Below are 20,197 nucleotides of genomic sequence, written 5' to 3' on the forward strand. Positions count from 1 at the left end.
GGGGGGGCGGCAGTGTAAATGAGGTGCACTCGTTTCGTTCACAGCTTGCTCCTGAAGAGAGGCAGTGGGGAGGGAAATTGAATTTGAAAGAGGGGAAGCTGTGCCAACAGGTGACAGAGGCGTGCTTCGACCAAACGCGCTCTGAAGTGAGGCGCAGTCATATCACGGGGCCAATTTGGAGGCAGCATTATGCACTACACCGCTCTGCGTTTTTCACACAGCCTGTCAGCGCGCAGTAGAGCACCGCTGCCACTCCAAATATGAATTAAACATAGGCCTTTTGTAGCGTGAATATACCGCTGCTGAAATGTTGGTAGAGTCGAGAAAAAACAGAGTAGCACACTCACTTACTCCGAGAGTGGAAAACTGCGACATAAAACTGGTAAATGTGAGAGGAGTTTGGATGCGTGGCGTGTCAGAGTGAACAGAAACGCAGAAGGAATGAAGCTCGTGCACCTGACTGATCTGTCTGTCTGCGATTTAATACATATAACTCAAACAGCCACTAATAATTAGCTATTGTGTTGCAGAGTTAAATCGCTCGAGTTTTCTGGTGACCATCTTATCAGTGCATAATTTGCTACGATCAACACAACAGCAATCCCTCCCACGCTAAAACATTCACTTCATTTCCTCAGCATCTAACACAAATTGCCTTTGATTGAAACAATGTAGGCTAATGAACTGCTTTTGTTTCGTGAGAGGCAGACAGTATAAGCTGTGCTCAGCCACCTTGCCCTCCAGTCGTCCAGATGTGCCATCCAGCAGTGCGCATAATTTAGTGCGTCGAAAACAACCTCGCGATAACGGCTCTTCTGGAGAAACTATGATGTTTAGGTTCGGGCTTCTCGACTGGCAGCTACTCCCTCGCCTGGCTGCAGGTCTGCAGGCAGCAGAAATGTTGGGGGGCGGGGGGCACTTGCTGCGTCTCCAACACTGTCACTGCTCATGTCCCCAGGAGGAAAGCATTCAGCCTCAGCTGCAAGAGCATCCAACAGCTTCAGGGGCTACAGGGTAAAAGCTGAGGGAGGGCTTCTGCAAAGCCTTTTATTTCTAAATATATCGGTTATTATACTGCGTTATATATTACAAGGAAATTAAATAAAATAAATAAAAGTGTTGCACAATTTCTGACAATTCTGTTTAATCAGAATAAACACGTGATCGGTCCTTAAAATTTAGCCCAATAATTCATTTTTTTAAATGTTGCACACTGAATTCAGCGTGTTTCCTTCTGTTGTGGCAGACGCTGCAGCCGTTTGCATGTCTGCTCAGCAAGGAGAAAAATAATGGAAATGATCAAGAGCAAGCTAACCTTCAGAAAACTTCAAATATTGCACTGGAAGGCCTCCAACGCCACAATGTTCCCAAAAGACGCGAACGCATCACCACTCCAGGAAAAACACCCCTGCAAGAAATCCTCCGGATTTTTCCTGAATGCATTCAGCCCAGCGGGGCCACGGGGAGCCAATCAGATGGCTGACTGGGTGTCAACTGTACGCCTGGAGTACACAAAGCTTTTAGCTACTTTACCTCCACTATTCAAATTCCGAACAGGGAATAAACGAGACGCGCAGGAGCGCTCCAGATCCACGCAGAGCGCGCAGAGGAGGACAGGCGCCTTTTCCACGGGCGCAACGGCCGAGGCCATTTCAACTGAGCTAACAGACGAATGCTGTAGTTTGTTAGCATGTTATCTTCTACGTGAATTTTTCACGGGTGCTTCGAACACAGCACCACCTCAAAACAGGGCCTTTGGCACCACGTCGGCACAGAGGTGAACCTTCCAGCGCGGCCGGGTTTTAGTTTGGCGCGTGAAGCTGCAAAACTGAGGAGTACACAACTGCAGTGTGGACATGTAAGCTGTGGTGACAGAACTGCACAACGCGGGCTGTTAATGAGTCCGTGTGAATTTTTAAAAAAGCAACTCCAATGCGTCTTCAAAAAAAAAAAAAAAGAATACATGAAAGAAATACACGCGCGCAGATTTCTTCCCACTGTTCACATTAAAGCCTCAGTCAGAGGTCTGTGCGTATGTATGAGTGTGTATGTAACAATGTAACACGGTTTTAAAGGTCACTCACACACACACAGCATCATGAGGACACCGGGGGGCCTCGCACAAGTTTCCTAAACTCACCTGCGTCCTGCCGAGGCCCTGCGTTGCGTTGCCAGGGTTCATTGCGTGTGGATGGCTCCTCTGCTGCCCTCCCCAGTGGGCCGAAGTGGCTCCATACTGGGACCCCACGTCTTTTCCCGGGCCCATGCCGGCTTGCTGCTGAGCCGCAGGGCCGCTGTAGTCCTGATAGGCACCCCCGTAGCCCCGCATCATCGGGCTGGGGGACGTCAGCAGTTGGTTGAGGGTCGGGGTCGCCCCCGAGGGATGCTGCTGCTGCTGCTGTGGCTGCGGCTGGGTTTGTCCCGGGAACCTCTGGAAGCCAGCCGAAGCAGCTCCCAGGGGAGACTTGCCGTGGCTCGCAGAGGAGTTGCTGCCCATCATCATGTTCCCAGGTTGCCGACATCCAGAGGGGCCCATCATCCCGTAGCCCCCGCCGCCGTAGCCCGCTCGGTAGGCGGGGTACTGGCCGTACTGGCTGTTGTGGTACCCGGCTTCGTGGGAGTTCTCCATGCTGTTGTGTGCCGAGGAGTGCGTTATCCCCATCCCGCTGCTTTGTTGCTGCTGCCCGCCATGTTGCTCGTAGCAGGGCCTCGGAGTGTAATAGTTGTTATTGAACTCGGAGTTGTTACTCGGTGGCCCCAAGTTCGAGTGCTCGTACCTGGCGGCCATCATCCTCTCGGAGGGCTTACAGGTGAGCTCCCCTTCACCTTTCCCTGTCATGTGCTGCTGCTGTGGCTCCTCCTGGCCCCCCAACAGGTTCTCTTTGCCGCTGTGGTGTTGGTGATCCGCGCTCCTGTCCGCGCGGGGCACCTGGCCGTTGTTATTGGCGCTGTTGTTACTTTGGATCTGCCGCTGCTGATGTGGCGCAAACTGGCCGAATTGCGGCGGCGGCTGCTGCGGTGGCTGAGACTGAGGGGGATCTCCGCTCCCCGCACATTTCAGCTTGTGGTTCGCGATCAAACTCGACTCCATCGAGGAAGCGCTCGAATTAGTCGACGCCGTGGCGGACGCGAGGTTATTCCCAGCCTTGTCGTGTCCGTCCGGAGCGCCGTGACTCGTGGAAGTTGAATGGACCATGCTGAGCTCGTTCCGGCGGTGATGATCTACATTATTCAGAGTCCCATCTCCAGCAGCCAGCATCGGTCCCGTTCGCTGTCCTGTACCTCCTCCTCCGGATTTCCCCGAATTGAGCTCGGGACCCAGACCGCCGGCTAGTTTCGTATTTTTGCTGTTGGTTCTGGTCGGAGCCGACGCCACTTGCGCAGCCATGGTCACTCCAACATCTCAGCGCGCAGTGACAGCGAGCCCCGACCAGCCGCGCGCGCACAAAATAACACAGAGGGGAGAAAACACGAGCTCGGGGGTCAAAAATAAAACCCGCGGAAAAAGCTTCGCCTGGCTGTCGCGCTGCTGCTGCGGTGGCGTCAGCGAGGCTTCATCTTCAAAGTTTCTCTGGCAGGTTTAAAGAAACTTTTTGCCTTCCCCCCTCCGCCTCTCCTCCATCCCGGGTCTCAGTAATGTGTAGCAGCGTCTCCTGGAGCCCTTGTGGCCCAGCATGGCACGAGAGAGAGCGGGCTCTACCAGCTTATCCACCTCCAGGGCTCCGGCGCGCCTCACATGGAAAATCCGGACTGGAGTAGCGAGCCATTAGGCACGCCGCGTAACGGTCTTTCCACGTTTACAATAATTTGCGAGTCGATTTCACGATAAAAAACGACCCGCGCGGTGCCAAAACGGTGCTCGCAACACACAACATGCCCCCGGAGTCATCACAACGCCCAGCTTTAATTCATCAGCACATCAGGAAACCAAGACGGAAAAGCCGACCTTTAACTTCAAAGTTTGTTTCGTTTTTGGATGAATTTACAAATCACGTCCTCGCGTGCTGCTCCACTCCACGGCGACCCTCCAGACGAGCGCGCTAACGAAACATGAAGTTAGGCTTTGCGAGTTTCTGCGCCATTATCCAGATCAGATTTTCCCTCTCCCCTCCCTCCCTCCCTGTCCCTCGGCTCAAGCCAGTTCTCTGCAGCTCTGACAGCAGTCGGACACGCAACCGCAAGCGGTGCGCAATAATGTTGCCATCCGAATAAGAACGTAAGCTCACTTTATAACAGCTTTAACACCTCCACCACGGTTTCCATCAGTCTTGTTTTCAACCCTAAATGATCTAATACCTCTCCAACAAAGACACACGGTAATCCTGTAATAACAGGAAACCCAGGAAATCTGTAATAACTATTAATCTATAGGACTAACTGATGCGACAGCAGATAGAAACCGCATTAAACAGGATTAGGTAACTATGAAGTCTCCATAGGGATGGAATATAAATGTAGATTAAAGCTCTTCCTCATCAGGCTCTTATTTGAATACAAGTCTACAGTGTTTAATTTCCTTTAATGGATTTACAGAAAAAACTTGTCTGAAATTTGAATGAAATAAAACAAAAAAAAAAAAGGGGTGGGGGGGGGGGCAACCCCGGCTGCAATGTAAGACCACACGAAACCAAAGTCTACAAGATATGCTACCCCATCAATGAGTCAAACATGAATGTAAAATAGTGCTTAGTAAAGAAGCCAGGGTGTCTGCTGGGACTTGAATGAGCAGAGGGTCTGCTTTGATGAGATCAGATGCATTTGATCAACAGAGGGAGCTGCGGATGAAAGAGGGGTGGGGGGGGGTGGGGGGGAGGATTTGGAGATGAGAGTTGTGCTGAGGAGGGCCGCGGTAATGATAATGACTGCTGGTGGTGGGAACAAATGTGAGGAAGCCGAGGATGATGCTGACGGTGGAGGTGACCGACTACAGGCGCGGCGACGCTCGTATTTTTCCAACACATAATTGATGCCTCGGGTCACACGGGTTCAAGCGAGGAGACACAGTTTGCTCCGCCTGAGAGTGTACTCTGTGTTCAGAGTGGGATAATTCACCACCAGCCACGTCCATGACAATGGGAAGACCCCTGCTGGAGGTACGGCGTCAGTACAAGCTGTAGGTTAAAAATATAAACGTTTAAAGATAGAAGAAAAAAACACATAAAAGTGCACATTTGTGGTTCCACCCTCACGATGCACGCACGATAAAATATAGCGTGCGACAGCAGGAGGCCCAATCCCACTTTTACACCTGGATGCTCGCTCACGGAGGCAATTTAAACCGAGTGATGTCCCTGGAAACCTTCACCAGCCGCTTGCCTTTATGAGCCCATGCCCAGGGCCTGAAAGCAACTCTGAGCCTCTAGAGTCTTCACTACTCAGTATGCTCAGGCCCAGCCTATAGCACCTACAGGCACAAAGACGATGCCATGTTTACATCCTGTGTGCAGGTGACAGGAAGGACCTGTCTGCATTAGGAGAAAGAAATGCAGACTTGTGTGATTAAACGAGCCTCATCCACATCCTTCCCGCTTGCCGTACTTTGCACACATGACGTTTGTGGCTCCCATCAGTGTCCCAGATCAAAGCACTGATCTCATCTAGAGCAACAGCACCGCTGACAGTGAGGGGACCTGGGGCATTAGCATATTCTATGATGGCGCCCGGCTTTTCAAGCAGTTGCCTCGGCTGCAGCTCTGGGTGTGCCGCGCTGTGGCTTTGCAACTGTAATTTCCCTCTCTCACTCATTAAAAAAAGCCCACTGTTCTCCTATTAATTCGCAGACACACTGATCTGTTTGAATGGCTAGGATGGGTGTGTGTGTGTGTGTGTAGGAGGAGGGAGGTGGAGGAGGGCAATGGCTCAGCGCATTTGCATTTATGTTTAATTTATAACCTTCAGGGGCCCCCTGATGCAGCAAGATTGAAACAATAACTCCAGACAAACACGGGGAAGAGAGGAGGAGGAGCCGGAGGAGGGTGGATGGAATTAAAAATATACAGATCTGGGATGGTATGTGCTTTGAATGTGTGTGTTTGAGCATGTGTGTGTGTGTGTGGGTGGAGAAGGATGCTGCTGCTGTCTCTGCACGATATGCATACATTTTTGCAAGTATTCGTTTGTGCATCTGCATCGCACACACACTCAGGCTCTCTGACAGAGAGACAGAGGTCCTCAATCCACGGGGGGATAACATGCCACGGTGAGTGTCTGTCAGGAGGAGAGCTGGAGCCTGTTCTGGGCGAGTCTGCAGGGATCTCCCCCTCAGCAGCGCAGAGCAGCACAGCACAGCAGCACAAGCCTGGCCAAGCACAGAAAGTGGGTCAGCCCGAAACGCACGCATGCACGTATGCACAGACACACAAACACACGGCTAAGATAGATGCAGCCCCGGTGTCACGCTGTGGGTGTATTTGAAAGAAAGAGTGCAGAGAGAGAATGCACACACGATGTTTGTGCAGATCAGAGCGACCGCGGCGGTGTATTTTGCATTAGCGATGTGGAGATGGGCGCCGCGTTTAAGACGAGGGGTAGATGGCTAAGGAGTAAAGGGGGGTGGGGGGGTGCAGCTGAGACAAAAAGCCAGCCAGCCATTGTGAGCACACCCTATGGAAGTGCATCAAATTGATCCATAGCCTTTTCATTTCAGGCTTGGGTAAATAACAGAATTTGCATTGATCATTCTGCAAAACCAGGCAACGACGGGTTGGGAGCGTACGGCGTGCGTGTGTGCGTGAGTGTGTGTTGGTGTGGCCGCTAACAAAACACATCTCTTATTCCTTTCAGCTCCTTGCGGAGTCGAGGGCCTCACCAGAGCCCTACAAACAGCTATGATGGATAAAATGTTTTCAACAACACTTCAGAGGAGTGGATGCTATTGTGTCCGCCTGTATACTGAAACACAGAATCATAGAATTCCCAGGACGCCGCATGCTCTATTTATGTGTTATGAAAAACATGACTCAAAAGAAAAGGGAAAACAGCCATGCTCTACTTTCACTGTCAGCTATCATGTGAAGTGTGAAGAGGAGGAAGCGGATGAGAGCGAGATAGAGACGGGGAAAGGAGAGTAGAAGAGTGATTTTCTTCATCCGCAGATCCTATCCTGATGGTGACAGGGGACTGGGCTCTCAGAAACACACCCCCACTTTCTCCCCCTCCAGTACCTCTATCCCCCCCCCTCTGATGCCTGTCACTGCTACTCTCTCCCTCCCTTCTTCTGACTGGAGGAGTGTGTGAAGTGTCCCCCGAGAGGCACCGACTCAAAGACGGTATTTACAAGATCCACACTGAGCCCACTTTTAACTGCCTGTGAAGAACTTCTCCCGCCGCCTTTGATGTGCCAACCTAATGGGGAAGAGCTTGCCGGCAGTCATTGCATATGTTAGCGAGGCAAAGTGAGCTAATCCGCTAGCATTGCGAGGTAGATTTCAAGCTGCTTGTAGTAGCGCTGAATGCTGTACAGTTTTGGTGCATTGCTGCCCTGAAAAAAGAAAAATCTCCACTGGCAAACAGACCCTGACAGGATGTCTGAGCTTTTAAAGAAGGAGCAAAAGGCAAACACTTTGCCTCTTCATAGTTCGTTTAGCACATCCTGACTCGAGACTAAACGTACAAGGTTATTGTAATGAGTCACCTCCATTTGGTATTTGTATCAAAGTGTTTTCTCTGATGGCCAGCAGGGGGCGACTCATGTGGTTGACTGTAAAGAAGTGCGTCTCATTTTCTCATTTCAAGAATGACGCTTTGGTAGCATGTAGGCTAAAACATTTAAACCATAACGAAGCGTATGATTTCTCAGCCAGACAAGCGTCCAGGATGAGCTGGGGGGAGACTCACAGACGTCCCTGCTTTATGCTCATGAGCTCGAGAGACTCAGAGATGGACTCAGAGTAGAGCCTCACTGAAAGGAGACGGCCGAGATGTGCGGGCGTCCGACTAGGACGCCTCCAGAGTAGCTCCTAGGTGAGGTGTTTTGGACACGTCTTGCCGGGAGGAGGCGCTGGGGCAGACACGGGACTCAGTGGACAGATTTGATCTCTCGGCTAGCTTGGCAGTGACTCAGGTCGTGTCCAAATTCATGGGCTGCATCCTCCTGAGGACCCGGCCTTCGCGGTCTACGTGGGCCGGGTCCTCAGAAGGTCGGGTAGGCCGGAAGTAAACGGCCGTGAAATTGGACGGTCCAGCCTTCTGATTAGCGTCACCGCTGTCTCGGTGGAGTTTAATAAACTCGCCGTCTGCTCCTTGCTATCTAAAATATAACAGGACACTGGAGTAAACTCTCGACCGTCTCACACTTCTGTTTAATCAGTTTTCTGTTTGACATTTATTCAGCTGTGTGAAAACTAAGGAGGAACCCACCCGGGGGATTAATAAAGTTTTATTTTATCTAATCTAATAACTTTAACCTCAGCCAAACCGATTTACTCACAAACAAACAAAACACTGAAAAAAGCCCAACAATAACATATTTAGATTATCTAAGTGACTTATATATTACGTTTAACCCGAGCAGCGAAACTCCGCGGTGATCTGAACATGATGTGCCGGGAGTTGTGCCGTTCTCAGCGGCTTCAGTGACCCTCGAGCTCCCGGCGAGCTATCGAGCTGGTGGGTAGCAGACGTCTCCAAAAACGTCGAAGCACTTTTACAAATATGCGATATCTTGATAAACCGAGCAGATATTTGATGTTTACACAGCTACTTTCTCGCCTGAAAATATGTTAAAAGTTTATTTTGTGACTCAGAAAGATTAGTAAGAGTAATTTTAAAACTTAGTAGCGGCCGCCATTGTTGGAAACTGGAGTTTGGCTGGGCCGCGCTATGAATTCTGGGATATGTAGGCCACGAAGGACACACCCGACCCATCCTTCAAATTCGGGGAAAAGGAGGACGCATCTGTCGGCTGCATTCGGAGGAGTCTACGAATTTGGACAGCCTTCGTCGCGTCGCTGTGACGTAATCGGTCTACAAATGCGGCCTCAGGAGGAAGCAGCCCATGAATTTGGACACGACCTCAGTGTCCAAATGTGAGGACGTTCGGGATGCTGCTGACGGTGGAGGTGATCTGACTACAGGCATAGACATGTACTTAGATGATGCCTGGGATCACACGGGTTCAAGCGAGGAGACTGAGAGTGTACTCTGTGTGTCCATGACAATAGGACAGCCACTCGGATGAGCTGGAAGAGATCACTGGGAAAAGGAAATCTGTGCTTCTCTGGTGAGACTGCTGTCCCTGTGACCCAAATGGCACAGCTCCCCTGTGACTGACAGTTTCCACTGTATGACTGTGGACCGGCAATAGTGAGAATGACCACAGGAACAACTCAAAAACACGGCTGACCATAAAACAGCGGTCGACATCCTGCTGGCTACGCTCGTGTTCTGTTTGATATGATGTGATATCGTTTGGAGAGACAAGGACTGGATTGGAAATGAGTATTTCAGAGGGACAGATCAGGCTGAGCGGACAAAGGATGATGAGGACGGAGCTGCCAGGCAGCAGGAAAAGAGGAAGACCTCGGAGGTTCATGGATGTAGAGAAGGGGGACATGCAGAGGGTTGCAGGCAAAGATGAAGAAGACGATGATTTTTACCGAGGTGGTAGAAATGTTTCTGCCTCCTTCTGCTAATTGAAAGTTTAAAGGCCACGTGAGACTTTTGGGGCCTCGTTTGCTGAGTTAACCACAATCGCACACACACGCACACAAACTGCACACAGCAGGTAAAACACAGATGCTCATCCAACTTAGTTTTACCTTTAACAACGGCAGCGAGAAGGAAGGCTTTCATAACAAACAAAGGCATTTGGAACGATTTTGAATTAGGCTAATTAGGTTTGTGTTTTGTTTGTTGTTCAGGAGGCATGATCAAAGTGATATTTCAGCAATTTGTGTCAGCTCGGGAGAAGGGGGGAAGAGTTTGGAGAATTCTGCCTATTAATCTCCTCAGGTTCGGCGCTCGGTGAGTTAGGGACGGTAATCAAAACAAGAGAATTATGAATAATGAAAAGTGTTGATCAGACAATGAAACAAAACTGTAGATTTGTGCTTTATTATAACAAAATTAGACTCTACCATTTCCCCCATTTTCCTGTTTCCAGCCCCTTAAAGGAGGGGGCGTCACAGTTTCAATGCATGCCAAATCCTCCGCGCCCCGTCTGAGGGGAAGAAGAAAAATCAAAGAGATATGGATGACTTGACCCAGGAGCTCAAAGTCTGAGAGCAACCGGCTGTTTTGATCTTATCTAATATTTATGAATAACTTCCTTGATATTTCCTTCACTCCATGAAGCCGTCCGCTTTTACGCCGTTACACAATGATGTCTTAGAGGGGCAATGACGGAGATCAGACGGGGCTCAGAATACTGAGCGCGCTCTCTCAATAGCCTGGGAGGAAACGCAGCAGCGAGCTATCTAACGCTCTGTGATTGAAATACAAGCTCCACTAGACTGCGGCGTGTGTTGTGATGGTATTTGTGTCTCTGTCAACGAAGGCTAGGCACAGAGAGGGGAAAACGCCGGCGCCGTTTGAGCACGAATATGAGCGTCTCCGTGTTCGTGCGCCGCCTGCGACGGGTGCTGCAGTGGGCCTGCCCGCGCTTTTCAGAGACGCAGCTGCCGTGCAACCATTCAAGGCTGTTTGGATCAGTAATGGCCTCTGATGCTTTTCACTATCTCTTCACAAAAGTCAAGTGTTCTCGACGTGTTATTTGCCCAAAGTGGCGTTGTTCCAAGGCTCTATTGTTAGCCTAATGGAGGCGAGACGACACCGAGACTCTAATTACGGACACCGACGATCAGCCCTGATAATATTGAGAGTAAAGTGGGTAATTTGTGGCTGTTGTGTTGAAGGCTTGACGGGAGGCAAAGGGAAGGGAGGGGGGCGGCGAGGAGGAGAAGGAAGGTGGGGAAGTCGTTTCCTCGTGTCATCACCCCGTCGTCCGTCACCCAATTATTCCCCCCACGAGCAGAGAGCGGAGACGTGGGCGCAGCGGGAGAATATTAATGGCATGTGTGACATTACGGTTGCTGCCCATTCAAAAGAAATGTTCTGTTACATTATGATCCATCAACAGGTGATTTCTCACTTCGTGGAAGTATTTTCCTGTTTCATGAAGCGCCGGCTCGTTCGTCTTATTAAACACAGATATTACAGCGGGCCTGCTTTTATAGATCAGTGGCTTGTTTGTCCCCGAGCCGGCAGCGTAGACAACCTTACATCCACCTGAGAGATTAGACCCCAACTTTGGCCTTTAGCTCAAGCGCGGCCCGAGGTAAACACCCCATCAGCGCCTGCAACGGCGAGACAGGCACCAAAGCGACTCAGCAAGCCTGTGCCTATTCTGTCAACACCCAAAATCAAAGCCCCTCTCCCTTGAGTGATCTGTCCAAACAATTAAAATGGAACCTCTTTGTACCATCACACTTAACGTGTCAGACAGGAAAATGAAAGGAGCCTCGTGTACTGGAGCCGCGTGCCGTCACGCCTCCTGTGACAAGCCCCACGGAGAGAGCGGCACGCCACAGGACTGACAGCACTGTTCAAATTTTAAATATGTTTTGACACAAAATCAAAAGTTGCTCACCATTATGGGGGAGAGATTCCCCCCTTTTTCTGTGTGATCACTTATTAGACCCCTAGGTGAACGAGGCAGAAATACTGACACCTGAATATTCTCTTTGCGCTTTCTTTGACATCTTGGAGCAGGTCTGGGGATCGTTTCGCATTGTGAGATATCGTTTCGTAGTGAGATTGAAGCTCTGATCTCTGCACATCTGAGGCTCACCGAAAGCCACCAGTGATCAGTGAGGATTCCTGCATGAGTTGCTCGGTTTTATCTGCCTTCTGCTGTCCAAAGCCAGGTTTGCTGCTGTTCCAGCTCTGATTATTATAATACAGAGGACTTGACAGCTTTTGTGCAGCAGCTCCGACAGCCAACGTTGTGTCTAGGAACCTGAAAAAACGCAGAAGAAGAATCGCTAGGCTTTCTCCGCCCGCTCCAAAGCCGATCGGCTTGAAGAATTTGATCCCAGAAGCACACCGAGTGGACGGGAACTAATCAGCCGGCCAATCCCATCAATCGAACGAGCTGCCATCTGACATCTTCTCGTCATGTGACAATGGCGAATAATACATTTTCCTTTCACATTAATGAGCTCGAGTGGCTTTAAACATAATGGAAAGCGAGACTGTTTCGCGGGCTCTCGCCGTACTCTACGCATAATCCTGAAGATGAAATTCCTAATCTCCTTCCAAACAGGGAAGAGGTTTTTAAAGCAAGACCCCAATTATGCCCAGCCACAAATTAGCATGTTTAATGCAGCAAAATGTTTTAATAAAGAATAAAAGCAAAGCAGCAGAAAACAAAAGCCAACTGGGTAATAAGATTATCTCTGCCAGGCGCCCAGTGCACATCATTGTAGTTCACACAAACGGAAGAGATTATAAGTCACATTGAAAACAGCCTAATCCGTGAAAGACTCCCGATATGATTACTTTCTATTACGTTTGGTGACTGAGTGCCACGGATTTATCTCAAATCCTGAGGAGTCTTTAAAGTACAGTTGGACATAAAGGCAAAGAGCCAGTTGAAGATTAGTCGAATCCATCTGCGATAAGCTTCGGCAGTTTGGCCACAAACAGAGATAAACACCAATCTGAAGACCAGATGATGTAATACGCATCGGACAGCTATAGATTATCCCCGCAGATCGCACATTTACATAATGTATCAAAGACGCCGGCGAGTTCCAAAAACCCAAAATGCATCGTTTCTGTCGGAGCGGCGACTTAAACGCTGCCGTTTGGTTTATCGCCGTCTCCTCGGTCGCTGCCGCAGGTGTGCATCCGCCGCGTCCCGTCTCTGCCGTTATCTGACCTCCTCTTAGTTCCCGACAAGGTCAAACATCTCTTCTTAGGGAGAACCAGGCCTCGTCTGCTGCCGGAGAAGTATCCAAGTCGTACGTGGTGAAGGTCAGGGGCTGCATAATGAACTGGAAAATGTCACTTATATTACTCCCCATTTAAACAGCGGATTTTCCGGCACCGGGAACAAGGGTGATATTTACCCTTTTTCCTGCACAGGCCCGGAGCAAAGAGCCCTCTTAATCCAGCTCGGGGTGTGAAATTGAGTCGTATGTGTGAGGGAATGTGATTTCCTGCTCCCAGAGTTCAGTCTGTTACATCCACCCCAGCTTCCCTGTGCATCACGGCTACACGTGGCTGCTAAAAGACAGATGTGACGGCGCTGACCTTATGATGGAAAATAACGGCTAAATACGATAATAAACGTATGATTGATATTTGTCTGTTGCCAAAATATATGCCCGCTGCGGTGACGGAGCAAATCCTAATTATTAGACTGATTATTCACATTTCCCAGCACATTTGCGCAGCGACAGGAATGTCAACGCCTGCATAAATTAGCGTGAGAATAAAACAAGAGAGGCGACAAGGCAGGGATGACGAAAGGGCATCCAAAGGAGAATGTTAATAATGATTCCTCTAAAACAATTTCCATTAATTATCAGCCTTCTCGCCAGGGAGTAATATCTACATGCCCGAGGCAGGTTTAAATTGCATAGTCTGCCTAAGAAAAGAGACAAAGACTCCCCAGTGTCCAGCTACTCTCATCCGAGCAGGAAGGCTCGAGGAACGCCCAGGAGACGGCGCCACAAAAGCAGAAGCTAAGCTATTAGCACAGCGTCACGCCAGCAGCTGGATCTACCCGATGCTCTTTGTGTCGAACGCTGCGGCGCGACAACAAACGGGCGACATGAACGGGCTAGTTTTCGCTTGATGATCACGCACACGCCACCTGAAGTGGACAGCACTGCCAGATTGCTGCTGAGTCTGAGCTGCCCGCTGCACAGCTAACAGACAATGTCAAAGGTAGGACGTGAATAATACCATCATTTCATATTCCGACTCCCTGCCAAGGAACGTGTCACTCGGACACCAGGTCACATACCCAGGCAGCGTGTGAAGGCAGAGGTGGGGCCGCGAGCTTTTCCGAGAGGAGAGGGAAGGCGGCCAGCTAATGTCACGCACGCTGGCGTCGGGGATCTTCTCAGCCCCCCCCTTCTGACAGTTATTCTACAGCCAAGCTGGCATCTCGCCTCTCTTCGCGGCCTATGTGAACCTGCTTTGCTCGGTGACACCAGGCGTGTCTCCTGGGTACGGGCACACCTGGCAGACTGTCAGCGGGCACAGGTTTTAAGAGAGGGCAAAGAGGGCAAGGCAGGGAGGGGCGGGCGCTCTGGGATATCTTCAGGCAAGAAACGACAGCGCGTAATAAAGTCGGAGAGCGAGTCAGCCTTCACTGCAAGCCTGCGACTGATGTGACGCACAGGAAATACTGATTTTCTCCCAAGTTGCAGACACTGGTGCTTTTAAAGCGCCATGCTACAGATCATTTAAAAAAGAATCAAAGGGTCTTTTTAGCTAAAAGATTTTATAGTTTTTCGTTTTTAGATTTTTTAGTTAAAAGATCTCGACTGACGCAGCACAGCCTCGATATGAAAAGCTAATTTCTTAAATTTCCAAATATGCAAAGAAAACAGAGCTGAAGCAGCCAACGTTCCTCTCGTTAGAACCTTCCTAACGTCCCAACGCTCGCCGCTCCGAGAGGCCGGGCATCTCTTTTGCAAGCGAGGGCCTGGAGAAGAAACGGCTGCCCACTGGCCTGTCCGTCAGAGGGCTCACGGGGGAGAGTGCGTGCGTGAGCTTCGAAGCGTGCATGTGTGTGTTGATTAATATCAGGAGGGCAGGGCGGTGCTCAGGCTGTCGGCGAGAGCGAGAGAGGACAGTTCTGTTCACTGCCGCCCAGGGAAAAGTCTGCAGGCGGAGGAGGTAATGAGCCAGAAACAGGCTGAGAGGAGAGGAAGAGGCACAAGGACAGGCCGGCACACTCCACCACCGACCTCACACATGCACCCTTCACTCAATCTCTGCCATCCCTTACACCCCCCCCTCCAGGAAGCCAAGCACCATCAAGGCTCCTCATTTTCTCCTTCTCATTTCACCTTCCTTCCTTCCTTCCTTCCCTTTGTGTTCTGCTCCACGTCACACTCCACCTTGAAAAACACATTTGTATGTTTCTGCATGCACACGGTCACAGGTTAAGCATACACGCATCCTTGCACTCTTTTTCACATGGGCCGTCCCCATCGTGTAAGGTCACTGTGGACACGACAATACATCCAATTACTGTGAACGAGGCAGCGGGTCATAAGGTTGCGTGGTTTAAAAACACCAAAAAGGCTTTTAAAGGTTTTTTATTTTGCAGTCCCCCCAAATTCTAATCATGTTGTTAAAATCCTTTCAGTAGGAAACGTTAGTGGTTTATATACAAATCTTATTGAGCTTTTTGTAGTGCAGATTTTTGTTTTTATCCATATATATAAAATCTTTCATTCATGTGCACATTTTATGAACTGCTTACCCACCTCAGGGTCGTCCTGCGACCTGAGCCTGTCCTCACGATCAGTGGGTGAAAGGCGGGGTGAACCCGGGGCAGCTCGCCACGCCATCACAGGCCCGTACAACAAACATCATTTGATTTCTTATTGAGACTGATCATCCTAGTTCTCTAAGTTAGTCAGCAGTGCTCAGTGTTTGATTGTATGGTAACTACCGTCACTATGATTAGGCATGCACCGATAATTCAAAATCCTGCTCCTCACATACAAGGTCTTAAATAATCAGGCCCCATCTTATCTTAATGACCTTGTAGTACCATATCACCCTATTAGAGCACTTCGCTCTCGCTCTGCAGGCCTACTTGTTGTTCCTAGAGTATTTAAAAGTAGAATGGGAGGGAGAGCCTTCAGTTTTCAGGCCCCTCTTCTGTGGAACCAGCTTCCAGTTTGGATTCAGGAGACAGACACTATCTCTACTTTTAAGATTAGGCTTCAAACTTTCCTTTTTGCTAAAGCATATAGTTAGGGCTGGACCAGGTGACCCTGAATCCTCCCTTAGTTATGCTGCAATAGACGTAGGCTGCCGGGGGATTCCCATGATGCATTGAGTTTTTCCTTTCCAGTCCCCTTTCTCACTCACTATGTGTTAAAAGACCTCTCTGTATTGAATCATATCTGTTATTAATCTCTGTCTCTCTTCCACAGCATGTCTTTATCCTGTCTTCCTTCTCTCACCCCAACCAATCACAGCAGATGGCCCCGCCCCTCCCTGAGCCTGGTTCTGCTGGAGGTTTCTTCCTGTTAAAAGGGAGTTTTTCCTTCCCACTGTCGCCAAAGTGCTGCTCATAGGAGGTTATATGATTGTTGGGTTTTTCTCTGTATCTATGAAGCGCCTTGAGGTGACTTTTGTTGTGATTTGGCGCTATATAAATAAAATTGAATTGAATTGAATTGAATTGAACCAATACTGGTATCGGGTATTGGTACCAGTATCGGCCCCGATACCCGATACCAGTATCGGTATCGGTGCATCCCTGGTATCGGGTATCGGTACCAGTATTGGGGCTGATACTGTAAAATGTAAAAGTTAACCGATACCATGAACCGATACCAACTTATTTCATTAATCAGAGGGTGGGTTGTAATTTCTGTTGTAGTTTTTAGATTGGCCACTAGGGGGACATCCCACGCTAAACAGGCACAGGGTTAGGCGAGTGAGACTGGCGGCTCCAGATAAAAAAGAGAAACTGGAGGCTGCTGTAGCTAGGCTAAACAAAATGTCAGCAGTGTGGAACAGCCAACTTTAACTCAGGTTTTGGAAAAGCGAAGAAAAATGTCAAGAGAAAATCCACGGGCAGTTAAAATAACGAGGCTCTGACTCATTTTATCGCTCTGGATGACCAGCCAATGCCGGTCGTGGAAAACAGAGGATTGCACCGTCTTCTCAGCATACTAGAGTTGCGATATGAAATATAATAAATAAACAGAAGTGTTTATTTATTATTCTGAAAGCTCGAGACAGTGCTAATAGTTCAGTGATATTTTGTAAAATTACAATGTGGAGACTCTGCAATAATTTAACAGAAGTGCTTATTTTTCACTTGAAATTTTTTTGTGGTCATTTTTCTTAAGATTTTATTTTTTATCGGCAGAGAATAAAATAAAACCTGTCTTCCAATTCATTGCATTTGTGTGTGTGGTAGAAGTATCGGTTTTTGTACTCTGTATCGGCAAGTACTCAGATCCAAGTATCGGTATCGTATCGGTTTGAAAAAATTGGTATCGTTGCATCCCTAACTATGATGTTAGCGGTTTATATATGACCAGTGATTCACTTTGAGCATCGTAAACACGGAAACATCAGAAACTGTGACTGGCTGTTTGTTTCTGTTAGCCCTGCAATAGACGGGCGACCTGTCCAGATGCACCCCGGCTCTCTCCTAGTGACAGGTGGGATAGGCCCCATCGCCCCCCTCGCCCGTGACTCGGATATTTGTTGGGTCACCTTAAACGTCACTCTAAATGAATGATACTGTTACTCAGCGTCTTCTGGATGTGCAACAGTTCACAACAGGTTCTCCATACTCACGATGTGAAAATACAGCACGGCGCTGTTGTGTTTATGCCTTCTCGTACTACCCCCAAGTGGCCAAAAACCGGATTAATGCAGGTTTCATCCATCTATTTCTCTTATCCCCTCTCGCCACAGGGCGAGAGCGAGGCTACACCAGCATGCAGGTTTCAGCTTTGGCCAAATTTAATCCAAATCAAAGCCCCAAAACAGGAGCAGTGCTTCACCATTACATGAAAAAATAATGTTTTGAGGGCCGGTAAATCTGTCTGACCACATAAGCACTCAGAGAGTGCTCATAACAGCGCCAGCCTCAGAGAGGTAGGCCATAAAAAACATACAACCACAGGACAAAATGGGCCAGCGTGCGCCTTTTCACGGTGGCCGGAGGATGATGAGGTAAACAAGAGACCACGGGTGGGGATTAAGAATAGACGGTCGGTGTTACGGCCGGGTCACGGTGTCAGGGGCTGCTCGTCCTGTCGAGGAATATTACTCCCCGATGCATTTCTGTGCTGCGTGCTTTCTGGGTGCAGGAGCTGTGTGGGAGAGAGGACACATCCACTAAGACTTATGAGGGGAAGCTGGGCACAGAGGGTGAGGGGCAGGAAATAACATGAGCAATTTCATAAATGGAAGGGAGAGGCTGTGACTTCCTAAATCGTCTGTGAAAGACAGGGGGAGGGAGCGGCGAGGCAGGGGGAGATGGGAAAGGGGACGTCGGGGAGAGAGATGGAGGGAGCTGAGAGGCAGCGTGACGCAAAGTGTGAAAGAGAAAGAAGAGAGAGGAGGGGGAGTCGGAGGTTGGTGGTAAATGGATGTAACTGGGTGAAGGAGGCAGGGGCGATGTGAGAAAGAGAGAGGCTGGAGAGATGAAAAGATGAAGAGGGCAGATTTCCCACCAGCTGAGTGAGCACCTCTATTACCCTTTCTCTCTCTCCTTCTGCCGCTTCCCTCTCCTCCTCTATCTCGGTGTCCTATCAGCCTCGGTGTGGCATCCTCTCACATCAGATTAGCTCCAGCCCAGAGAGACGGTTCAAACTCCTCTGTCAAAGTTATTTAAAACACATCCGACGCCGAGGCCTCTCCGCTCCCTCCCGTTCGTCCTTGTCACGGCCCAAAGTTAGGCTGAGGCTGAAGCTCCATCCGTGGCAGCTCAGCCGGGACGTGCATCTCCCCGTGGTGTTGAAAGTCACTCTCAATCAAACATGAGAGTGCTGGGGAGGACCTGGGTGTGGCAGGAAGGGCGACTGCTGGAGACCAGCTGATGTAAGTGTGACCCACATGTTTATGTCGGCGACCTTTATCCATCTGTATGTTCAGACTCTTTTAAAACTTTATTGTTTTCATGTCAGGAGACTTTCTTTTAGTGTAAGTGTTTACTTGGCATCCTGTCCTGCTTTTTTCTTTTAATTCACCACAAATCAATAAAAAAACGTTAAAACAGAACACGGCGATGCAATCGAGCAGCTGAGGGAAGCATGACTGCGCATTGCCCAGCAAGCTACAGATGACTCCTGTGAGTAAGAACATCTCACGCTACGAGCCATTGTGTCAAGGCTTCATCCCTCCTGATGAGCGAGGCCAGGTCGCTGTGGCAAGGCACAGCCCGTTTTCTGACAGAGACGGCTGTTTGAGCTCTCCAGTCATGGCCTCGGTGATGAATGGCCTTCACTGCCAGAGAAAGGAAGGAAAAGGGGGCCTGGGAGCCCTCCGAGGATCGATACGAACGCACGCGAGGACCTGCCTCGCATGTTAAAAACCCCGATCCGGCCCCAGCCCCCCGCTCGCTCGCTCGGCTGTCTCCTGCATCACTGACGGACAAACCTCTGGGAGCTTGTGGGCGGGGAGCTGAGGCTGGGGAGGAAAGCTTTAGTGTGTGTGTGTGGAGGCATGTGCGTCTACATGACGTGTGTCAGCAGGTTTCCAGAGGGGCTGGCACATCAGCAAACTCAAGGTCGACACACTACCCACAGGTGCACGACGCACACAGACACGCACGACTTCTGCAGCCCGCTGTCGATGCTGTGAAAGGGGCCACACTGTGACATGGTAATTCAGAGGTGTCTAAGGCGATGGATATCCTATTAATGAGCCCAAAACAATGACTAGACTAATGAGCTTATAATGGGAATATTGAATGCATGGGAATGGGATTGGGCCTTGTGTGAGCCAAGAAGGGGGACCGTTGAATGAGAGCCAATGCACAAGGGCTAGAGGGCTAAAAGCTTGAGACGAATACAAACTGCGAGGGGCATCACTGGGGGTAAAGGGGTAGGGCTGCGTGGAGAGGTGCACAGTCAGCCCAAATCAATACACCCCCCCTCCACCTGCTTGCCTTGTTGGGCCCGTGATATACGAGAGCAGGCAGCTTATCTGAGTATAAATAAAACATGAAAATGCTACAAATTATCAGGCCGAATGGACATAGATCTATTTACTGGGTAATGTTGTATTTTTTATTTGTCAGATCGGTCTGAGGTAGGAGGGCCTGATTGTTACTCTTGCATCCAATTTGAGTCGAGATGCGATTCGGCCCGTTTGCGAATTAATGAATTAATCAAAGACTGGTTGGTTTGAGAGGAGGACGAGAAGCCGACCAAGTAGAGCTGTGACGGGCTAATAGCTAGGAAAGGAATTACAGTCCAATCGCTCGGTCCTATTCTGCCTTTCGAGCCCGGCAGCCCCCTCCGTGTGATTTGAT

General features: G+C 49.5%; 1 protein-coding gene across 9 annotated transcripts in view; it reads right to left on the reverse strand.

The window, feature by feature from the left end:
* The window catches only part of LOC146495656 (AT-rich interactive domain-containing protein 1B-like), a 199,391-nt gene that overhangs the window by 161,839 nt on the left and 17,355 nt on the right, over nt 1–20,197 (reverse strand). For 2 of the 9 annotated variants that reach the window (XM_085143720.1, XM_085143722.1), the window contains exon 1: nt 2,141–4,124. The exons of 1 other annotated variant lie outside the window; for it this stretch is intronic. In XM_085143720.1, the coding sequence (XP_084999846.1) occupies nt 2,141–3,388 (1,248 nt within the window). In that variant the 5' untranslated portion in view covers nt 3,389–4,124. Of the gene's footprint in view, nt 1–2,140; nt 4,125–20,197 lie in introns of those variants that run through there. 6 more of the 9 variants (XM_085143725.1, XM_085143723.1, XM_085143721.1 and 3 more) reach the window with 5 other exon arrangements.

Source organism: Neolamprologus multifasciatus, chromosome 19 (assembly GCF_963576455.1).
Source record: "Neolamprologus multifasciatus chromosome 19, fNeoMul1.2, whole genome shotgun sequence".
In the NCBI taxonomy this organism is placed as follows: Eukaryota; Metazoa; Chordata; class Actinopteri; order Cichliformes; family Cichlidae; genus Neolamprologus; species Neolamprologus multifasciatus.